Genomic DNA, 19,399 nt, shown 5'->3' with positions numbered 1-19,399 from the left:
TGGTACCTGTGGATTTCAGCATACGAGGAACTGTATTAAAGGAAATATAGGTGTTTGTGGAAAATGTAAAACTCAGAAAGGTTTAAATATAAAAAAACCTGTAATGGTTTTACAAAAAATAAGACAATCTGGCATCTTTAAAGACTGGGTAAGCTTTAAAAAAGCATCAACAGTGGGATAGAAAAGACTAATTATAACTTATTTTTGTATCATTTGAATTATTGCCGCCGATTGTCGATTGAAATTTTTATATTAGTCCGATTCGGAATCCGTTTAACGGTTTTCTATATAAAGCTTTCCGCAAAGCTCTCGCTTTCAGTTTCACTCGTGCCCCGAAGTTTTCCTCGTTTTTTTCAGTTACTCAGTTTTAAACTGGATGTACTGGAGGGCGGACGTTAACAAGTCTCGCAATTGTTGTTGTTGTGTATCGTCTTGGTCATGTTTTTGTTGTTATTAGCGTATTTTTGCGTGTCTGCCAATCGAACGTGTGTGAATTTAATTTACGAATCGTAGAATTACCGCCAAGACCAAATAACGCGTATTAGACAATAAAAATAACAAAAGACCGTTTAAATCTTATGCAAGAAACTAAGTAAGTGGTGACCACCGAAGTGCTCCATTTGCATTTGAAACCAGTTTCCAGCGATTCGAGTGCACAATTGTCCAAAAAAGTGCAACGGTCGAGTTCAACAAACCGATCGGATGAGATAACGCCGCAAATAGCAGTGAATTTCGCAAATAAATACCAATTGTGATTAAGTTCAAGAACAGTCTAGGCTTTGTTTACCGTTAGCCCGTGGAACCTTGAGCGGAATAGAGAAACCACATGTTGCTCGGGATCTTTAGAGGTTCCAACAGAGCGTGTGTGATTGACCTTGACTGGGCGGGGGCGTGAGATAAACGTTGGACCGCAGAAAGTCTAAAGATCGCACTTGCAATATCAGTGGTTGCATGGCAACCAGCGTCATCCGGAGCAGCGTTGTCTCGACCTCCGCCGGACGCCGGAACATCTGCGACTGTCTGGCCCAGGAGTCCGCCGGACTGGGCAAGACCTTGCCCAAATCCAAGTCAGCTGATCAACTCACAGAGCTCACCTCCTGCGCCTGCCTGCGCTGCCAGTACCTGGCCAAGGACCTCCTGGATTCCCAGACGGCACACTTGCCGGTGGAGCACACACACCGTCCCCTGAGCTCCGGTCCCGGCTCACTGGGCGCCCTCAGCGCCAAGGAGTCGCCCATCTTCGTGCGTCGCCAGATCTGGATCCCTCCCTCGGAGTCGCTCCTTAGTCCGCCCCTCAGCTCCTCCCAGTTCTCGCTCCGGAGTGCCGCTCCGGCCTACGCCGAACCAAAGCCGGAGTTAGATCTCGACGCCGTTGAGGCGCTGCCTGCCACTGCGGTCATGCCTGCGGGAACCAATCGAACCCACGTGGACATTAACCGGAACAACGGATACCTGCACAACGGAGTGAGTACCGAATTCCACAACGGAGCGGGTTTGTTTACGATTACCACATGTCAAAATACCTTTTGGGGTCAGGTTTAAAGTGGGGGAGCACTGAGGAAAACCACTGGGAATACATCTCATAAGTAATGTTTATGTAATCGAATTTTACATTTTTTCAGGAATAATATATTATTCATTTTAGTTTTAAAAAATTTAATTCTGATTTTTAATTTCTTATAAATAAGTGCTTACTCATAAAACATTACTAATAAAACATTAATACTTTTACTTAGCTAACAGCATTTTAAAGTTAACGAAAGAAAAGTGGTTCTACCAAATTAAATAAAAAACTTTAAGTTCTAAAGATAGACTCCTAATTCACACTTTGTTATAAAATACTCACTTTCTTTATTATTTAGGTAGTTTTTTTGTAACAAAGCCAAATTCAAGGGCAATCTGCGATGAATAATGATTTTCCAAAATGGTTTGACTAATTTCTGCGAGTGTGGGGAAAAAATAAGTTGGCCAAGTGTTGCAATGGTTTTCGCTATTTTGCCTTGTCAGGCCGTTAACACAACCAGCGTGCACTCATTAGCCGCTTAAGTCGTTCAGAGAACTTGGTTAAAACTCATCGCGCCAGATGGGATTACTGAGCGAAACAAATGCATATAAAGTAATTAAAATACTGGTATTTCGGAACGTTCCAGAGCGCGATGCGCACTCTAACACATTTTCCCGCCCACATTAGAATGCCAGGTTCCCCATCAAAATCATTTTATTTCTAATCTCTATTCAACCGATTGCCATTTTCCCTCGCATTAAGTCTACCAATTAAATGGTAATGAAATTGAAACCGTTGCCACATTTGAGACCCAGCCAGCTAATAAACAAACCGATAAAATCAAAACAATGCCAAACTGGCGAGTGGAGTGGGGGGTACCACAAAAATTTCACTCTCATCGTGTCCACGGATATGGATATACTATATACATACCATTTGTAAGGGACGGATCCGGGGGCGAGCACCATGTGGGTGTGTTCAGCTACTTAAGTGATTGCCGGTTGGCTAGATATAGATATCCGCTGCTGTTGAGAAATTACAATGGGAATTGGAAGGGCTGCTACCGTTTTACTATAGAAAAGTCAGACAACGTCACGTTTTAAGGTCAATTATTGAACTAGCCAGCGAAAGTGTGGGGTCTGTAATTAATGCCAGACGTTGGTAGTATTTTTCAATTACACATCGCCCATGTTTATAATTCACTTGATGAATCACAAGGTCTCATTGCATTTTTGGGCCACTATCTAATCAGGGCTCGTTCTCTTCCTCCTCCGTTTTTTTGCTGGTGACTCCATGAAATGATAAGATATGAGCTGGCACTCCACTCTACATGCGGCTGATAATACGCAAAGTTGCGTGTGCAGAGTCCATTGGGGGATAGCATCCTCCTCGTTATGTAATCAATCTCGAACTCCCTACTCGCATCGTTGGCTAAGGCATTGCACTCCATATTATTGTTCATTTGATTTAACTTTTGTGGCCGTCTGATTATATTTCCATAACAATTGCCCGCCCAACTGATAAGCATATGTATAAAGTATTGTAACTGGGAGAGTCACATCGCTGCCCTGAAATCACGCAAACCAAGGTGCGAATCTTGAAATTCCTCTACCAACTATCTTTATATCACCTCCATGTTGACATTTTGTGCAATCTGAACCTGCAAGTTAGTTTAAGGTGCTAGGATTGCAACAAATAGGCTATTTAAACAGTTATAAAAGCTTTGGAAAAGAAAAACTCACGACTCATACACATAATGAAATCATAATCAATAAAAACTTCATTTTATTTTTAAACTCTTATGGAAAGACCATTTTTAAATAAAGTTAGTTTAAATAATGCTATTTAACTTTACATATCTAGTTTATATTTTTAATTTTTAAATTATCAGTAGCTATCTAGTTTTTATAAATAAGTTTAAAAACAACTATTGATTTTAATTTTACCCTTTCAAGTGCCTCCAACTTATTAATTTACATTTTACTCGTATATAAATAAAAATATTGCATACTTTTTGGGGATCATGTAGAAAATGCGCCAACAAAAAGTGGCATTTAACTAAACGCTTAAAAAAATAGCTTGCCAATAAATATAGTTTCTCAAACTATCTAAAAATATAATTATTGCTCCACATTGCTCGATTTAACGCTTGGCGTGATGCATGCAATCCCAGTAGATTCCATTCCAGGAACTTAGCCACGTGCTTAGGTCCTTTTTTGAACATTCAAGCACATGATTGCTAGGACATGGATGTGGAGGCTTCTTGTGATTTCCATTCGGTATCCGATTTGCGGCAAGGAAGCCGCACGTGCAGGACCTCATCGCATCCAGGCATCCGTGAGCTGTGCCTTTTGTCCAGAATGGGGTCGTTGGGGTAATTGCAGGCGTCTGAGATGTTTCACATAGCTCTCCTGTTTTGTGGCTCGATTGCGTGTAAACATCTGCAGGCACAAAAGGAATTCCTTCACATTCGACTTTTATGCGAAAGTGAATTTCTAATGCTTTCGGTTTCCATGACACAACACAGTTTAAAAGCCCTCTTTCCTCCAAATGGAATTTTTTAAGCTGAGGGAAATGTGTTTGCTCTAATCTCCTATGAATTATGTAAGCTGATTCGAGTGTTGACTTGTCCCCGATTTCAAAATGTGCATATCGGTGACGCTGTAGACAACAAATTTTATTGTGCTTTACTATAGACATATTTCAGTGCAAATCGTAAATATAAATGTCTAGCCATAAGTTCCGTAAGTCTGTGAACAAACTATTGGTCTATTTGAATAAATGTGAAATCAAGGCTTTGATTATTAAAAGTGCCCATTCATTCTTAATCTAATTTTGAATTTTTTTCTTAATCCAAACAGGTATTTTCTTTTGTAGGGACTTACAACTAGATCCTAAGAAGATATATCTCTCTTTCCTCAGGAACTAATCTATGTATCATTTGTATAAGTAGTTTTTATTTTAATATTAAAGGATTTATTACCTATTCCTATCCCACAACTCAATGTTATGGCTACTACAACAATGTGTCTCTATTATTAGGAACTACAATATCTATTGAAATCATACTACGACCCACTTCCGTATAGTACAGCTGTGGGATGGGATCTAGCTTGCTGAATGTGGATATGTGTGCCATCCCGTCTGCGTTTTGGGTTATTACTTGTGTAATCGTATATGGTCGATGCATGTATCTCTTTCCCTGTCGCCCTGCTCTCTGCACTGCGGCTAACCACGTTTTGTAATAAGCGTAATTCTATATAGTCACGTCGCAGCAGTCGGTCGACAATCAGCCAAGACAGCGCCCGACCCGCCAGATTGATGTGTCGCCCACTTAATGCCGAGCGACTCTTTTGGGACAAGTTGATGCGGCAAATCCTCAGCTTAAAGGAAGCCCGCCAAGTGCGGCGGGTGTGGAGGTGGAGGTGGAGGAGTAGGTGGAGCGTGGACTGGGGTGTTTGGAGAGGTCAGGTCCAGAAATGGACACTGAATGCCCTGCTCCACTGGCTGTGCCGGATGATCGGGCACTCACCTTGATCCCAATGACAGAGCCCAGTGATTTGGGAGCAGGGTGAACTAGCCGAGTCGGACGAGCACAACAACTGGTTGGCATTATTCCTCGCCACCGGACACTGGTCAATCTTTGTCCGGAGATTGCTTGATAAGCGGGTGTCGTCCGCTAAATCCATCCATTCAAAGACCCGCCGGCTCTTCTCACGCTCATTTCGCAAGCGATTCCGAGGCGACAGCCAGTGTTGGTAAGCACCTGGCCAGCTTTAGCTTTTTTCGTAACTGTAATGCTAAACCTCTCACCACAAAAAGGGGGCGGGGCGGAGGCGGGGCCAACGGGGCGAATTAAAATTTATAAAAGCCTAGGCGTCGTCATTGGGGATTTCAGTGCGCGTTTAATTCGCAACGCTGCGGTTGCTTAAAAAATAAACAAAAAAACGGGAGCCCAGGATCAGGAAAGGATCTCAAACTGGAGCAGATGGAAACCATTGAAGAATCGCTTGTGAGCATCATCAGTGCCAGTTGAAAATATGCCCAACGTGGACGAGCAGCGGGTAAAAGGCATCAAGCGAGCGGAATCGGAATTATCGGAGGAGAATTGTGATCGCCAGGAGGGTCAGGGGGATCCCAGAGAGGAGTCGGAGGAGGCCAGCGGCAAGATCAAGGGCCGCTCCCGATTCTCTGCGGCTTTGCGAAGCCTCTCGAAGACCAAAACCAAAAAGGAAAGGGAGGTGGATAAAAGTACCGACCGGGAGACGAGAAGCGCGGAGGAGGAGGCGCAGGAAACCCCTGGCGAACTGGAAGACGTGGCCAGTTCCATATCCACGGATAGTGGAGCCCTGGGCAAGACCAAAAAGAAGAGCCTCACGCGCCGCCTGCTCTTGGGTGGTCTGCGGAAGACGGGCAAAACCCCGAAGGTGCGACCCCACAGCCTGGCCACCAGCGACGACATCAGTGTGGAGCACCTGGAGGCCACTCCCCTGCCATCGCCACCCGGCTCGCCCTCCTCCGCCAGCAGCAGCACCCTGCAGATCACCATCAGTGGCAAGAAGGTGGAGCCAGCGCCAGCGGCAGCGTCCGCCAAGAAGAGCGGCAAGAGCGGCAGGCCCAAGAGCGACACGGATTACCTGACACCCGCCGCCGAGGAGAAGAAGCCGAGAAAGAAAACCACCACCACCACGGTGACCACGAGAGATACGAGCAGCAGCACCCGCACCACCAAGCTGCTGGTGGCCAAGAAGAAGCCCCAGAGCCCCGAGAGAGAGTCTCCATCGCCGTCGCAGTTGCAGTCGCAGTCGCCGTCGCCCCTTATCACCACCACCGAGAGCACTCGCGATACGCCGCCCAGAGAGCGGGCGCCAGCGAAACCGAGCCGCGTTCAGTCTACCAGCGGCACCGGAGCTGTTCGCAAGTCCCAATCCTCGAGCGGATCCAGCAGGAAGCTGGAATTGATGCAGCAGCAGCAGCAGCGCGGCCACCGCCTCAACGCCAGACCACTGGCCGAACTAGCCACTACGGAACCCCAGCCATCAGGGGACGAGCCCCTGGACCCATCCACATCCATACCCACATCCACATTCCCTCCGGCGGTTGACGATACCGTCTCCTCGGCGGAAAGTGCCCAGAACATTGCCAATCCCCCGCCCATTGTCCGCTTTGCCGTGGGCAGTGCCGTAAGGAGTCCTTTGAGTGCCTACGAAGCCGCTTTGGCCGCCGCCGCCAGTCAGCAGCCCAACTCCAACGAGGAGCTCAGTGACTCCAGTCTCCGGCGGCTCAGCTTCGCCCAGCAGCAGCTCGTGCTCGGCGACCACGACAGCATCGAGGGCAGGCGGGAAACGCTGCGCTACCAGTCCGTGGCTAGTGAATACTCCAATCCGGAGTCCGGTTCGGAGGACGAGAGCGAGGAGCAGGGAGAAACGGAGGCCAGGGAGCCAGAGAGTGACAAACCGCCGATGCCGGCCTTCGGTGACCTGACCATGGATCAGGAAATGGAACCGGTAAGGTGTCGCCGTCGTCATCGGATTGCCAGTTTCCCAGTTTGCCAATTGGCCAGTCTACCAGCGAAGAAGCCCCACAAGTGTTATGTTGCCCCGCTTATAGTGTGTGTGCCCGAGTGTCATTCAACTGTGCGGGCGGAGGAAAGGTGGCAATTGCCCAAGGGGTCTCGTCAACTAACCAGCAAATCTCAGTGCGGATTGACAAGCTAGAGGAGGTGTAACTAATACCCGACAAAGAGTTTATAAAAGTGGTGTTTTTAGAATCTCTGGCAATTTTAAATATCACTATTATCGAGTCTAAAAGTCTGCTTTATTCCACTTAGAGCAATCGCTATTATAATTAGTGATTTATAAAAGCTCACTTCTTGTGACCCTTATTTTCTATTCTCATATCCAAAAGATACATGTGTATATTAATTGCAGGTGTTATTAGTTCAGTTTTCATATATGCATATTTTGTGCTAAGGTAGAACCCAATATGGTGTAACAAGTATATCTCCTTAAATTAATTCCAATCAATAAAGCGATGTGCTAACTAAACCCTTTTCAATTCTTGCTTGCAGGCCATCATGACGTCCACCAGTGATAAGCGCGAGCATCTATACAAGATTCTAGTCATCGGTGAACTGGGAACCGGGAAGACGTCCTTCATCAAGCGCTATGTGCACCAGTTCTTCAGCCAGAACTACAGGGCCACCATCGGCGTGGACTTCGCCCTAAAGGTGCTCCAGTGGGACGCCAACACGATAGTGCGCCTGCAGCTCTGGGACATCGCCGGCCAGGAGAGGTTCGGCAACATGACCCGGGTCTACTACAAGGAGGCGGTGGGGGCGTTCATTGTTTTCGATGTGACACGCAGCGGGACCTTTGACTGCGTCAGCAAGTGGAAGGAGGACCTGGACTCCAAGGTGCAGCTGCCGGACGGCAGTCCCATCCCGTGCATCCTGCTGGCCAATAAAGTGAGTGCAAATATCGCAGGAATCAAATCTGAAGCTTTCAACTTTTCGAATAATTTCAATATCATTTTCCTTATTTGTTAATCATAACCAATGCTGAATTATAACAGCATAATCTTTATATTAAAAGGAACCCTCAGAAATTTGGTTTAATGGCTAAACAGATTAATGTAAAACTGAACCAATACTAAAGAAAACAAACCTTTTTTTTCAATTCTAAAATTGTGATATTAGTTAAGCTAATGATTGTACATCTCTCGATTTTGCAGTGCGATCAGGAGAAGCAGGGCATCATTACGCAGCCCGAGAAGATGGATGAGTACGTTAGGGAAAATGGATTTGCCGGCTGGTTTGAGACGTCCGCCAAGGAGAACATTAACATCGACGAGGCAGCCCGCGCCCTCGTGAATAAGGTGATAATCCGTGCTAATCCGTGGCCTAAGCCCCTCTAATCTGACTCCACTCACCCGACAGATACTCATCAACGATAAGCTGATATCTGCCGATCTGGCCGATGGCGACAAGTTCAACTTAAGCTCGCCCGATGCAGCCGGATCGGATGCCAAGAACAAGTGTTCCTGCTGACCTGGGACCGAGGTCCGGCGATCTGCTATACATTCCAATTACCATTCCCAGTCTGAGCGCGTCCAAGAGCGACTTTCTAAGACAGAAACGCAATGTGCCTACGTCCCCTCCATGTTCATGTTGTTAGAAGATAGCGATAACTATGCTTAGGGTTTCAACGTAACATTTGTCTAAGACTTAGCCTCATCCGCATCCCCATCATCCCGTCCATCCATCAGATTGTCTTAATCTTTAACGCCCCAGCTTGTAAATCCCGATAAGACTCGTCTGCGGGTCTTCCACATTGTAGCATCGGGATCTGGGACACTGCGTGAATTTATATCGCGGCACATAGCTTACCTACGCATACGCCCCATTATTATTATCATTATTATCGCCCGTAGCCGCGAGGATTAGCCGGAGATAGTACAGCATCCGTATCATTGCATTCTACATTTGTGTAAAATACGAATCGTGTTCTTGTTTTTATTTGCCTCTGCTGGCGAGATTGTTTTATCTTGGAATTATTACTCTCACACATGCAAACACACTCTGCCATCTTTATTTGCATTTAGATAACAATACGTACGTTTTATGCAATACGAAATGAAAAAATAAAGTTTTTAATGGTAGTTAAGTAAAGCGGTAGTGTTTTATTGGCTATCGGGAAACGGAGGACCAACGAGGGAGAAAGGAAAGTATCTATCTATTTTTATTTGTTTGTTATTTACTGTCCCAGCGCGAAAAGTTTGAATAATTATACATAGACCGCTAGTCAATTTAAAAAATAAATATTAAAAAGATTGTGTCATGACTAAACCACAAACCCAGTTTTTTAACGACTTTCGAATCGTATGACGAAGAATCACAGTATGACAGGCTATTGTGGTTTAGATTTATGAAAACAAAAATATATATATATATTATTAACCCTTGTCAGTTTATAAATACTAAACATTTTTGAAGCCATACACTTAGCTTTAACAAAAAACAGCTACATATTTTTATTTAATTTTTTGTTACCGCCAAAAACCGTTAAAAAGTTTTTCACGACCGGCGATATATTTGTGCTTAAACTATCGATAGACTTGACTTGCACTATTATTATTGAACCAGTTTCTGATCAAAGTTGGGCTATTCTCATTACTTTTTTATTTTTAATTTTTATTGAGAGATTAACGTAGCATAGTTTCAAACTCTACAGGAAAATCTATTAAGTTTGAAATAAGTTTTTAATTCCCAATGTTTTAATTATTCTTTCTTTTTAATCTAATGTATTAACAAATAATCTACGGATTACCACTGAAAACTCTGTAGTATGACTATTTTTATGTTCGGATTTTGTTTAAAACAACTGACTTTTGCAAAAAAAATGGAATTATCAATTCAACAGTTTGGGGAATATCCCGAATAAAAGTTTAGCCACTATCGATGAAAGGGGAACCACCATCGATAGTTCAAGAAGATTGCCACCGATATTTGCAGCTCTAATTATTAGTGTTGTGTAGCTGCTTTACTGCTAAATTGTTTATTGCAAAAAATCTGCGAACAGGAAATTGTAGGACAAATAACCAATCGACCAAGCGACGAAATGTGTTAGATGTTTAAGGTAAGCCGCTGCGAAAGTTGCAGCAGCCAAAATTTCGATATCCCATGGACTGCGCTTTTGGGGCCGCAGCATTCCGCACTCGTCACGTTTACTCCCCTTTTCTGGTCTTTGTTGGGGCTCCGCTGGCACTTCTGCTGATAAGTGCCAGAGTCGACTTAATTAATCAGGGCCATGGAGTCGGGGCAAGTCAATTGGATATTTGGAAACCTCTCTGAATGATCTGTGTGCCTGAAACGGCAGTTGTGAAAAGCTGTTGCCCTGGTTCCCACTCCCATTCCCACACTCTTTATCTTGCACTTTCAGTTGCTGACTAATACTAGGTGGAAGGTAATCAGTTCGACTCGCCGCAAGAAACGATGCTGCCGCCGAGGGAAAACGTCGACCTGGAGTGCTTCCTGGTTACCAAGCACTCCTGGAAGGGCAAGTACAAGCGCATCCTATCCATCGGCACAGCCGGCATCTCCACTTACAATCCGGACAGGTGCGACCTGACCAACAGATGGTCCTACTCGGACGTCGTTGCAGCAGCACCCTCAAAGACTTCAAATGTGCGTATTTAAGATTGAAATAAGCTCTTGAGTAACTAAATTTCCCTTTCAGATACCCAATGAGTTTGTCCTGACTATCAAGAAGGATAAGAAACTGGATACAATCAAATTGTCGTCGGAATACCGCAACGACATACTCAGTTCGATATTGAAATACCACAAGGAGTTTGCCGACAAGCCCAAGAATGCTCAGGTTGGCTTGAATCCCTTCTTTTTTTGTTTTTCGAGGAATCTGATTAAAAAATGACATTAGGACCAAATTGAGTAATACAAAACAGTCACTTTCACAAAATAGTTATAACATAGGAAACTTTTAGCTATTGGCGCATAATTAAAACACTTTTTAACTTCTTATCACATAAAAACTGGACTTTCACCAGATATTTTCTATGTCAAATTCGATTCAAATTATAAATCGTAAAAACTTATAATGACCAGCATAAATAAACCAAACTTACGAATATATACGCCCACAGCGCTTCAGTGCTTACAAGTACCACTGGTCAGGCATCAGCCTGCCCACTGTGCTGGAGGTCACGCCCTGCTCACTGGACCAGCTCGATCCAACCACCAACGATGTGCTTGCCAGCTATATGTACAAGGACATAGAGGGAATAATAGGTAGCTATACAGACTCGACTTGCTTGCATCAATTAATGTGTCTTGTTTTGTCCCCATGTGCCACAATATTAATTCACTGTGTACGCTTTGTTCTTTTTTGTTGCTTTCCCCACTCATTTTTCTGGTATTTGTTTACGTTTGCGCACGTTTTAAGCAGGAATCTCGGATTATGAGGGAGGAATCGTTATGGCCTATGGAGGATTCAGCCGCTTGCATCTGTTCAAGGCGTTAAATCACCACGAAATCGTGCAGAACATTGCGCAAAGATCTGCGCAATTTTTGGGAATCGAAACCAAAATACTCAAAAGTCAGATCACTCTGGAGCAGTTCGAGAGGCAGCGGTTTGGCAAATTCAGGTGAGCTTCTAAAGATGGGTACCGAAACGAAGCTGTGGCTTTACAATTCTTTTTAAATTTCCAGCGGTGACCAGTTTCAAACCTCATCGACCGAGTTCTCAGTGCATAAAATAACGCCCCGCCATCCGGATCCGGTGAAGCGCATCCTTTGCCTTACAGAGGTGACTCTTCTGGAAAGGGATCCCCAGACCTATAGCGTATGCACACTGCGTCCGCTCACCGATGTGTTCGCTCTGGTTCGAGACAAAGACAATCTGCAACGCTTCAGCATCGAGTACAAAAATGGAATAGTGCGCAGCTACAGCACCAACGATCGGGACTCGTTGCTGGCCACTGTGCTGGATGCGGTGCGCTCCAGTGGCAATCAGGATGTGCACATCCGTATTGGCAACACGCCGCGTGGCAAACGGTATGTGCCGCTGAACAGCTCCGTAGACGAGGAGACGGAGGCGAACTTGATGCGCATGGTCATCAACAATTTCCAGAACCCTTCAAAGCGATATGAGATTCTAGAGCGTTTCAATGCCAACGTGCCTCACAGTGGTCTTAACTACAGCGTAACCCAAGATGTAGGTTTTTGTAACAATTATTTGCTGATCATACTAAATAATGTGCAATTCCAGAGCTTGTTTGCTGAGAACAAAGATAAGCTCATCCTAAGTGCTCTGCAGGCGTTGGCCCAAAAAGAGCTGGACAGTCCCACCGCCCAGCTAAGCAACTTGGAACTGGAGGCCATATTCCATGCCCTTACGCGTCTGCTGGCGAGCAAAGTGGGCTACGCAGCCTTTACCAATCTCCCGGGGTGAAGAGTGTTGATCCCATATAAGAATCAAAGTTTAAATTTCGAATACCTTTCAGCTTTCGTGAGATCATCGGTACAAAGGTAGTGGCCGCTTTACGGCGCAAGGATCTGGCTGTGACGTACTCTGCCATTGATATGATAAACTCCCTAATGCATTCTGTAAATTCTGACCACGATTTAAAGCAAGAGCAGCTGAATAAGTCATCCATTTTGTCATCCAAATCGTTTCTTGAAACATTGCTAAATATGTGGACAACACATGTGGTAATTGCCAAAATTATGTTTTGAAGTGTTTTTGTTTAACAACCATTTCTTTTACATTTCAGAGTCATGGCAGTGGTGCTCTGGTGCTATCCGCCATGCTGGACTTCATGACCTTTGCCTTGTGTGTGCCTTACAGCGAGACCACAGACGGCAAGCAGTTCGACATTCTGCTGGAGCTGGTCGCAGATCGTGGTCGCTATTTGTACAAACTGTTTCAGCACCCCTCGCTGGCGATCGTGAAGGGAGCTGGCCTGGTGCTGCGGGCCATCATTGAGGAGGGCGAACTGCAAGTGGCCCAGCAAATGCAGGCCTTAGCTCTGGATGAGGCGGCGCTGTGCCGCCACTTGCTGGTGGCCCTGTACACGCCCTCCAATGATCCCACCCAGACCACGCAACGTCAGTTGTCGCGCCATTTAATAGGACTGTGGCTAACGGACAGCGAGGAAGCAATGGATCTGTTCAAGCGCATTTTCGTGAGTTATTATCATTTCAAGCTCTGACCATAATTGTTATTTCCATTCACTTTTCCAGCCCGCTGGTCTGTTGACTTTCTTGGAGTCGGAGGATTCTGTTCCGGAGTCGGACATTGAGGAAGACAAACTTAATTTTCGTGACAATCTCAAATTTGCAATACAACATTCCAACAAAACTCGAAAGAATGTGATAGAGAAGCATTTACAAGGCATCAAGCATTGGGGAATGAACCTCATTGAGAAGCAGGATGGAGCGGCTCAAGCTCTGAAGAATCGTCCAGTGGTACTACGTAATCGACGCCAAAAGAAAAAGACATCCGATGACGTTGTGAATCTGCCTTACTTCTTTTACAACTTTGCCAAAGATCACAGCCTTCCAAATTTAATATGGAATCACAAGGTACCTAATATAATATTTAGTTATTCAATTAGGCAGTTCTTATAACTATTTTGCAGACCCGCGAGGAATTGCGTATGTGCTTGGAGAACGAACTGCGACAGTTTCTCAACGATCGTGACTTAGCCGGCCAAATGATTGTGGCCTGGAATTATCAAGAATTCGAGGTGGGCTACCAATGTCTGGCTGATGAGATCAAAATCGGGGACTACTACATTCGGTTGATACTGGAGAAGGACGACTGGCCGCAGAATCTAGTAAAGGATCCGTGAGTTCAGTTTTCTGTTCACTTAATTATGGATCTCAAGTCGATTATTATTTTAGGATTGAACTATTCAATGCCTTGTATCGGCGAGTGTTGTGTCGTCAGCGCGTAAATGATGACCAGATGACTGTATTTTCTCTTCAGGCTTTGGCAAAGGTCTACCGCCGTTATCACGCGGAGATTGGCAAGTTCAACGATATGTCGTACATTCTGCAGCTAAGCGATAGGGTGGGTTTGAAGAAGATTTTAGATTAAAGCGTTGTGTTAATATTTGTTACGCTTTTAGTGTCTATCCCCATCCATGCGCGATGCACTGATCAACCTCATTTCTTGTCTGGTGCTGGAGAAATCCAACAGTCGAGCCCTCATCGATCATGTGCAGTGCCTGGTGGATCTCATCACTCTAGCCCATCTGCACAAGGGACGGGCCCAGCTCAATACCAAAACAAATGTGATTGAAGCAGGTCCGAATATGGCTGCCTATGAAGAGAAGGATTGGTATTACAACATCGAGAAAGATGGCCAAAAGCCAGAGCGCCAGGGACCCATCACTTACTCCGAGCTCAAGGAACTCTGGCAGAAAGGACTAATTACACCCAAGACCCGTTGCTGGGCTATCGGAATGGATGGCTGGCGATCTCTTCAGCAGATCCCGCAGCTAAAGTGGTGTCTTATTGCCAAAGGCACTCCGCTCTACGACGAGACTGAGCTTTCCTCAAAGATTCTAGACATACTGATCAAGTGCACCAGCTTTTTCCCGAGTCGCACCCAGAATGGAGTAGCAGTGCTAATTCCAGGACCGAAGTTGTCCCGAAAGCTTTCGGAATTCATCTGCCTACCGCATGTGGTACAAGTTTGCCTTACCCATGATCCCGGATTGCTGGAGCGCGTGGCCACGCTGCTTTACCAGATTATGGAGGACAATCCGGAGATGCCCAAGGTCTACCTCACGGGAGTCTTCTACTTCATGCTCATGTACACAGGGAGCAACATTTTACCTATAACCAGATTCCTCAAGATGACTCATATGAAGCAAGGATTCCGCAGCGAGGAGGTAAGTTTTAAAATATTCAATGACTGAATCAACCTAATATTTCATTTACTTTTGCTTGACAGACCTCTCAATCCGGTATCATGCACCGCAGCATTCTAGGACAACTGTTGCCCGAAGCTATGGTCTGTTTCCTGGAAAACTACAGCGCAGAGAAGTTTGCGGAGATCTTCCTTGGCGAGTTCGACACGCCGGAGGTGATTTGGAGCTCGGAGATGCGACGTCTGCTAATAGAAAAGATCGCTGCCCACATAGCGGACTTTACGCCACGACTCCGGGGCCATACAATGGCAAGGTATCCGTACTTGGCCATTCCAGTGATTAGCTATCCGCAGCTGGAGAATGAGTTGTTTTGTCACATCTACTATCTCCGTCACCTATGCGACACACAAAAGTTTCCCAACTGGCCCATCTCGGATCCGGTGCAACTTCTAAAGCACACACTCGACGCCTGGCGCAAGGAGGTGGAGAAAAAGCCTCCTCAGATGACAATCCAGCAGGCTTATGAGGATCTGGGCATCAACCTCACCAAGACTCCTAAGCCAGACGAGTCCATGATTCGCAAGAGCTACTATAAGCTGGCCCAACAATATCACCCCGACAAAAATCCCAATGGGCGCGAGACATTCGAGAAAGTAAATCAGGCTTACGAGTTCCTTTGCTCGCGAAATGTGTGGAGCTCGGGTGGACCAGATCCCAATAATATTGTGCTTATACTTCGCACCCAGAGTATTCTTTTCGAGCGTTATCCGGATGGTAAGTGATTTCTAAATTTTAAAAATGGTCCCTTTATCTTCATTATTTGTTGTATTATAGTTTTGCGACCCTACAAATACGCTGGCTACCCACAGCTCATTAAAACCATTCGCCTGGAGACTCGTGATGACGAACTATTCTCAAAGGAGGCCCAACTGCTAACAGCTGCCTCTGAGTTGTGTTACCACACGGTGCACTGCTCCGCCTTAAATGCCGAAGAGCTACGTCGAGAAGAGGGTATAGAGGCCCTGCTGGAGGCCTACACCCGCTGCGTGTCCATTCTTGGAGTGGACTCCAAGCCAGAGTCACTGCACTATCAGGTCATTTCGAACGTGACACGCTGCTTTGAAGTGGCCTGTAACTTCGAGAAGTGCAAGCAAAAGATCATTCAGCTGCCACAGCTACTGTCGGACGTATGCCGCGTTGTCTATTTCAAGCACACGCTTTCAGTGAGCCTGGTGACCAGTCTGGCGGCCAACAACTACGACCTGCAATGTCAACTGTCGCGAAACGGAGTCCTGTGGTCCTTGCTGCTATTCATATTTGAGTATGACTACACACTAGACGAGAGTGGTGTGGAGGTCAGCGACAAGTCCAACCAGCAACAGCTGGCCAACAACCTGGCGAAGATGGCCGTCCTCGGGTGCATTTCCCTAGCGGGTTACAGCATGGAGTTACGTCAGAAACCGGTGACGGGGAGCGAGGCTAATTCGCCAGCGGCCAAGCCGCCACCAGCCATCAAGCCGAAGCCATCGGTAACCGCTCCATCAAGTTCAACATACACCCAGAACGCCCACAATCCGCTGCAAAGTAAACAGTTGGCCATCACTACCGGCAAGGAGAAGGAGCCAGACTCCTCTTCCGGCAGCAGTGACACCTCCAGCTCCACGCCCACCGATAGCGAGCAACAACAACAGGTAACGAGGAGCAGTCCCAGTGCCATCCAGCAGAAATACATTGTGACGGGGGAGGCGAAGAACTCCCTGATCAAGCAGGTGCTCGATCGTCTGCTTACCCGTTACATTGCCAACCAGTTGGCCACGGCTCGCGACAGCGATGTTCTCAAGTTGCTCACGGCAAACACGCGCAATCCTTACCTTATCTGGGACAATGGCACACGCGCTCAGCTCAAGGATTTTCTCGAACATCAGCGTACGGCCTCCGCCAAGGAGACGCACGAGGACATTACACAGCTTTCCGAGCTAGTCTCCAGCTTCGAGTTCGATGCACATAAGTAAGTGATCTTGGAAAGCCGCTCCCAGAGAACTCCTCTAAAATTTTTTTTTCATCCTTCAGAGACGAGCTGCAGATCGGCGGTATATTCATACGCATCTATAACGACATGCCAACCCATCCCATTACACACCCAAAACTCTTCATCATGGATTTGCTGGAGTACCTAAAGCACGCCTTTCAATTTCTGCAGTACAAAAAGAATCCGGCATCAGCTGCCCCTGCTGTTATCGGTGCTCCCAAAATGGGCAGTGATGGCATCCTGACTCCCACGCTGGCACCCAATCATCCTCAGCTGCAGCAGGCGGCGACGGGCAAAACGGGCAGCACCTTTGACGAAGTGCTCAGTGCGTACAACCGATCCAAAAGCCGGAAGAAGCTAGAGACAGACGCCCAGACGGAACAGCAGTTGGCCCTGCAGCAGTGCAAATACGACTTCGGCAGCGATGGGAAGCTTGAGTTGCATGTTACTATGGTGCTCAAAGCATTAATCTCGGTGATCAAGTCAAACGCCGAGGTGGAGATCCAGTGCATCGGGAACTTCGACATGATCTTCGGCTTTCTGGCTAACAATATATTCCCCGATGTAAGACATTCACTTAATAATCCCTAAAGCAATTAATTATCCTCCTGTTTTGCAGAACTCCACTGTTAAGTCCGTGGCCTTGGAGGTGGTTTCTTTGGTTTCACGCAACAAGGAATGCGTCTCGGAGGTGGCAGCCTGTGAAATCCTGGGCAACTATCTGGTGGCTCTCAAGGACCCAGAGCTTCGTGCAAGCCAAGTGAAAGTGTTGGAGACTCTATCTGGCCTGATGAACGTGCAAGAGATGATCAAGGAGGCCCAGGCCAAGGGCGCCACCATCTACCTGCTGGATATGTTCTGCAACTCGCGTAATCCACAGATCCGCGAGATGTGTGCCAGTATTCTGGCTAAGATGACGGCGGACCGTCTGAGTGGTCCCAAGGTGCGGATCACTGTGTCGAAATTCCTGCCAGCTTTGTTCATCGACGCTATGGTGGAGTCGCCGCCCACATCTGTTCAGCTCTTCGAGTCTATCCATGAGCATCCGGAGTTGATTTGGAACGACAGCACGCGATCGAATGTTTGTGATGCTGTGGCCGAGACGTGCGAAAGGTAATAACTGAAAGATTTAAGCTTAGTTGTATATTTTCTCACATTACCTGCTTTTTCCACAGATTCTATCAGTTGCAGAAGGCGAATCCCCGCCATGTGTGGAAGGATCCGGAAATACTTAAGGACATTGTATCCAACGAAATCGTCGTGGCCGGCGTCTACCTCCGACTGTTTGTCAGCAATCCCGCCTGGACGCTTCGCAAGCCCAAGCAGTTCCTCTCCGACCTCCTGGACTTTGTCGTCGAACAGATCGGCAAGAGCTCCTCCGAGCAGGATGTGCTGGACCTCTCCACCACGGCACTTGTAGAGCTCCTGCGCTCGCAGCCCAACCTTTCGGACGATATCCCAGTGCTGGGGCACATACCGAAGCTGTTCAACCTGCTCTCGGTGCAGCCAAAGAATACGCTATCAGTATTACATCAGCTCTCGCTGTCTGAGGTCCGCAACTATTAACTATTTTGTTGTAATGTGATTTATATATTTATAATGCTTTTTAGTTCTGCGTAAGTGCCATCTCACAGACAGAGTGTGTGGCTCCGTTGAAGAAGTGCATGGAGCACAATAGAGATTGCATCGAGAAGGCCTGCGAGGCGCTAAGCCGACTGTTTAAGCACCAGCATGTAAGATTATTACAATTATTAATTTAAGTTTCCCAATATAGAACGCTTTTCATCTGACTTCTCTTAATAGGACTCACTGATAAGTCAATCCCTGGAGGTGGGTCTTATACCATTTTTGCTGGGACTGTTGGACAGCCGACTGGAGTTCGTGGACAATCCTTCGGCGGTCAAGGCGCAAATTGTCGCGGCGCTGAAAGGCATGACGCACAATCTTAACTACGGCGATCGGGTCACGCAAATCTTGCTCAAGCATCCCGTGTGGGCCGAGTTTAAGGATCAGCGCCACGATTTGTTCATTGCCGACACCACCATACGTGGCTATCTAACGGGTTGGTAAAAAATACCAGAAGAATTCGGAATTTATTTAATATTTCCCTTTTTAAGGCGTCAATCCCACGGCTGGCTATCTGACGGCGGGTCCTGCGCAAAGCGTGGAAGTCCTCACCTCACCGCCGCCCATCGATCGCGACGATCCTTCGGCCCGACCACCCATCGATTAGCGACTTATTATCTGCCAGACTAAGGCTAAAGCCTAAGCTGGCACTTGAATTGATTACGCTATCACGGAGCCTTTGATTGCCACGGAATCTGACATATGGAAACGGACACAGACTTGCACGGGTTCTCCCCAATTATTGTATTAAACTTTTGCATATTTTTTACACTCGCAGCCAATTGTACGTAGCGTGGAAAAGGCAGGCGCGGTTGTCGTTAGCCAACATATTATTAACATGTATC

General features: G+C 46.4%; 2 protein-coding genes across 4 annotated transcripts; both read left to right on the top strand.

Moving 5' to 3' along the window:
- The first annotated feature begins 380 nt into the window (after positions 1-380).
- LOC108038909 (ras-related protein Rab-32) lies at positions 381-9,173 on the top strand. Of its 2 annotated transcripts, none has more exons than XM_017115794.2 (4): positions 381-1,464; positions 7,575-7,970; positions 8,237-8,380; positions 8,442-9,173. In XM_017115794.2, the coding sequence occupies exons 1-4, from the start codon at positions 952-954 to the stop codon at positions 8,550-8,552; spliced, it is 1,164 nt and encodes a 387-aa protein (XP_016971283.1). In that variant the 5' UTR covers positions 381-951; the 3' UTR covers positions 8,553-9,173. The 2 variants fall into 2 exon arrangements, with proteins under 2 accessions (XP_016971283.1, XP_016971282.2); XM_017115793.2 differs by lacking the exon at positions 381-1,464 and adding an exon at positions 5,402-7,011.
- An 844-nt stretch (positions 9,174-10,017) lies between these two features.
- Positions 10,018-19,301, top strand: LOC108038901 (dnaJ homolog subfamily C member 13). Of its 2 annotated transcripts, none has more exons than XM_017115778.2 (21): positions 10,018-10,140; positions 10,444-10,688; positions 10,741-10,881; positions 11,165-11,309; positions 11,467-11,665; positions 11,730-12,234; positions 12,289-12,467; positions 12,524-12,731; positions 12,794-13,204; positions 13,263-13,604; positions 13,661-13,869; positions 13,926-14,094; positions 14,153-14,920; positions 14,983-15,673; positions 15,734-16,907; positions 16,970-17,492; positions 17,548-18,041; positions 18,104-18,479; positions 18,539-18,661; positions 18,732-18,990; positions 19,046-19,301. In XM_017115778.2, exons 2-21 carry the CDS (start codon positions 10,497-10,499, stop codon positions 19,159-19,161), a joined length of 7,224 nt encoding a protein of 2,407 aa, XP_016971267.1. In that variant the 5' UTR covers positions 10,018-10,140; positions 10,444-10,496; the 3' UTR covers positions 19,162-19,301. The 2 variants fall into 2 exon arrangements, with proteins under 2 accessions (XP_016971267.1, XP_016971266.1); XM_017115777.2 differs by having other exon boundaries at positions 11,464-11,665.
- Positions 19,302-19,399: the final 98 nt, after the last annotated feature.

The sequence above is a fragment of the Drosophila rhopaloa genome, unplaced genomic scaffold (genome assembly GCF_018152115.1).
Source record: "Drosophila rhopaloa isolate 14029-0021.01 unplaced genomic scaffold, ASM1815211v1 contig_115, whole genome shotgun sequence".
In the NCBI taxonomy this organism is placed as follows: Eukaryota; Metazoa; Arthropoda; class Insecta; order Diptera; family Drosophilidae; genus Drosophila; species Drosophila rhopaloa.
The sequence above is the reverse complement of the archived record's forward strand: the minus strand, read 5'-3'. Positions and strand labels throughout refer to the sequence as shown.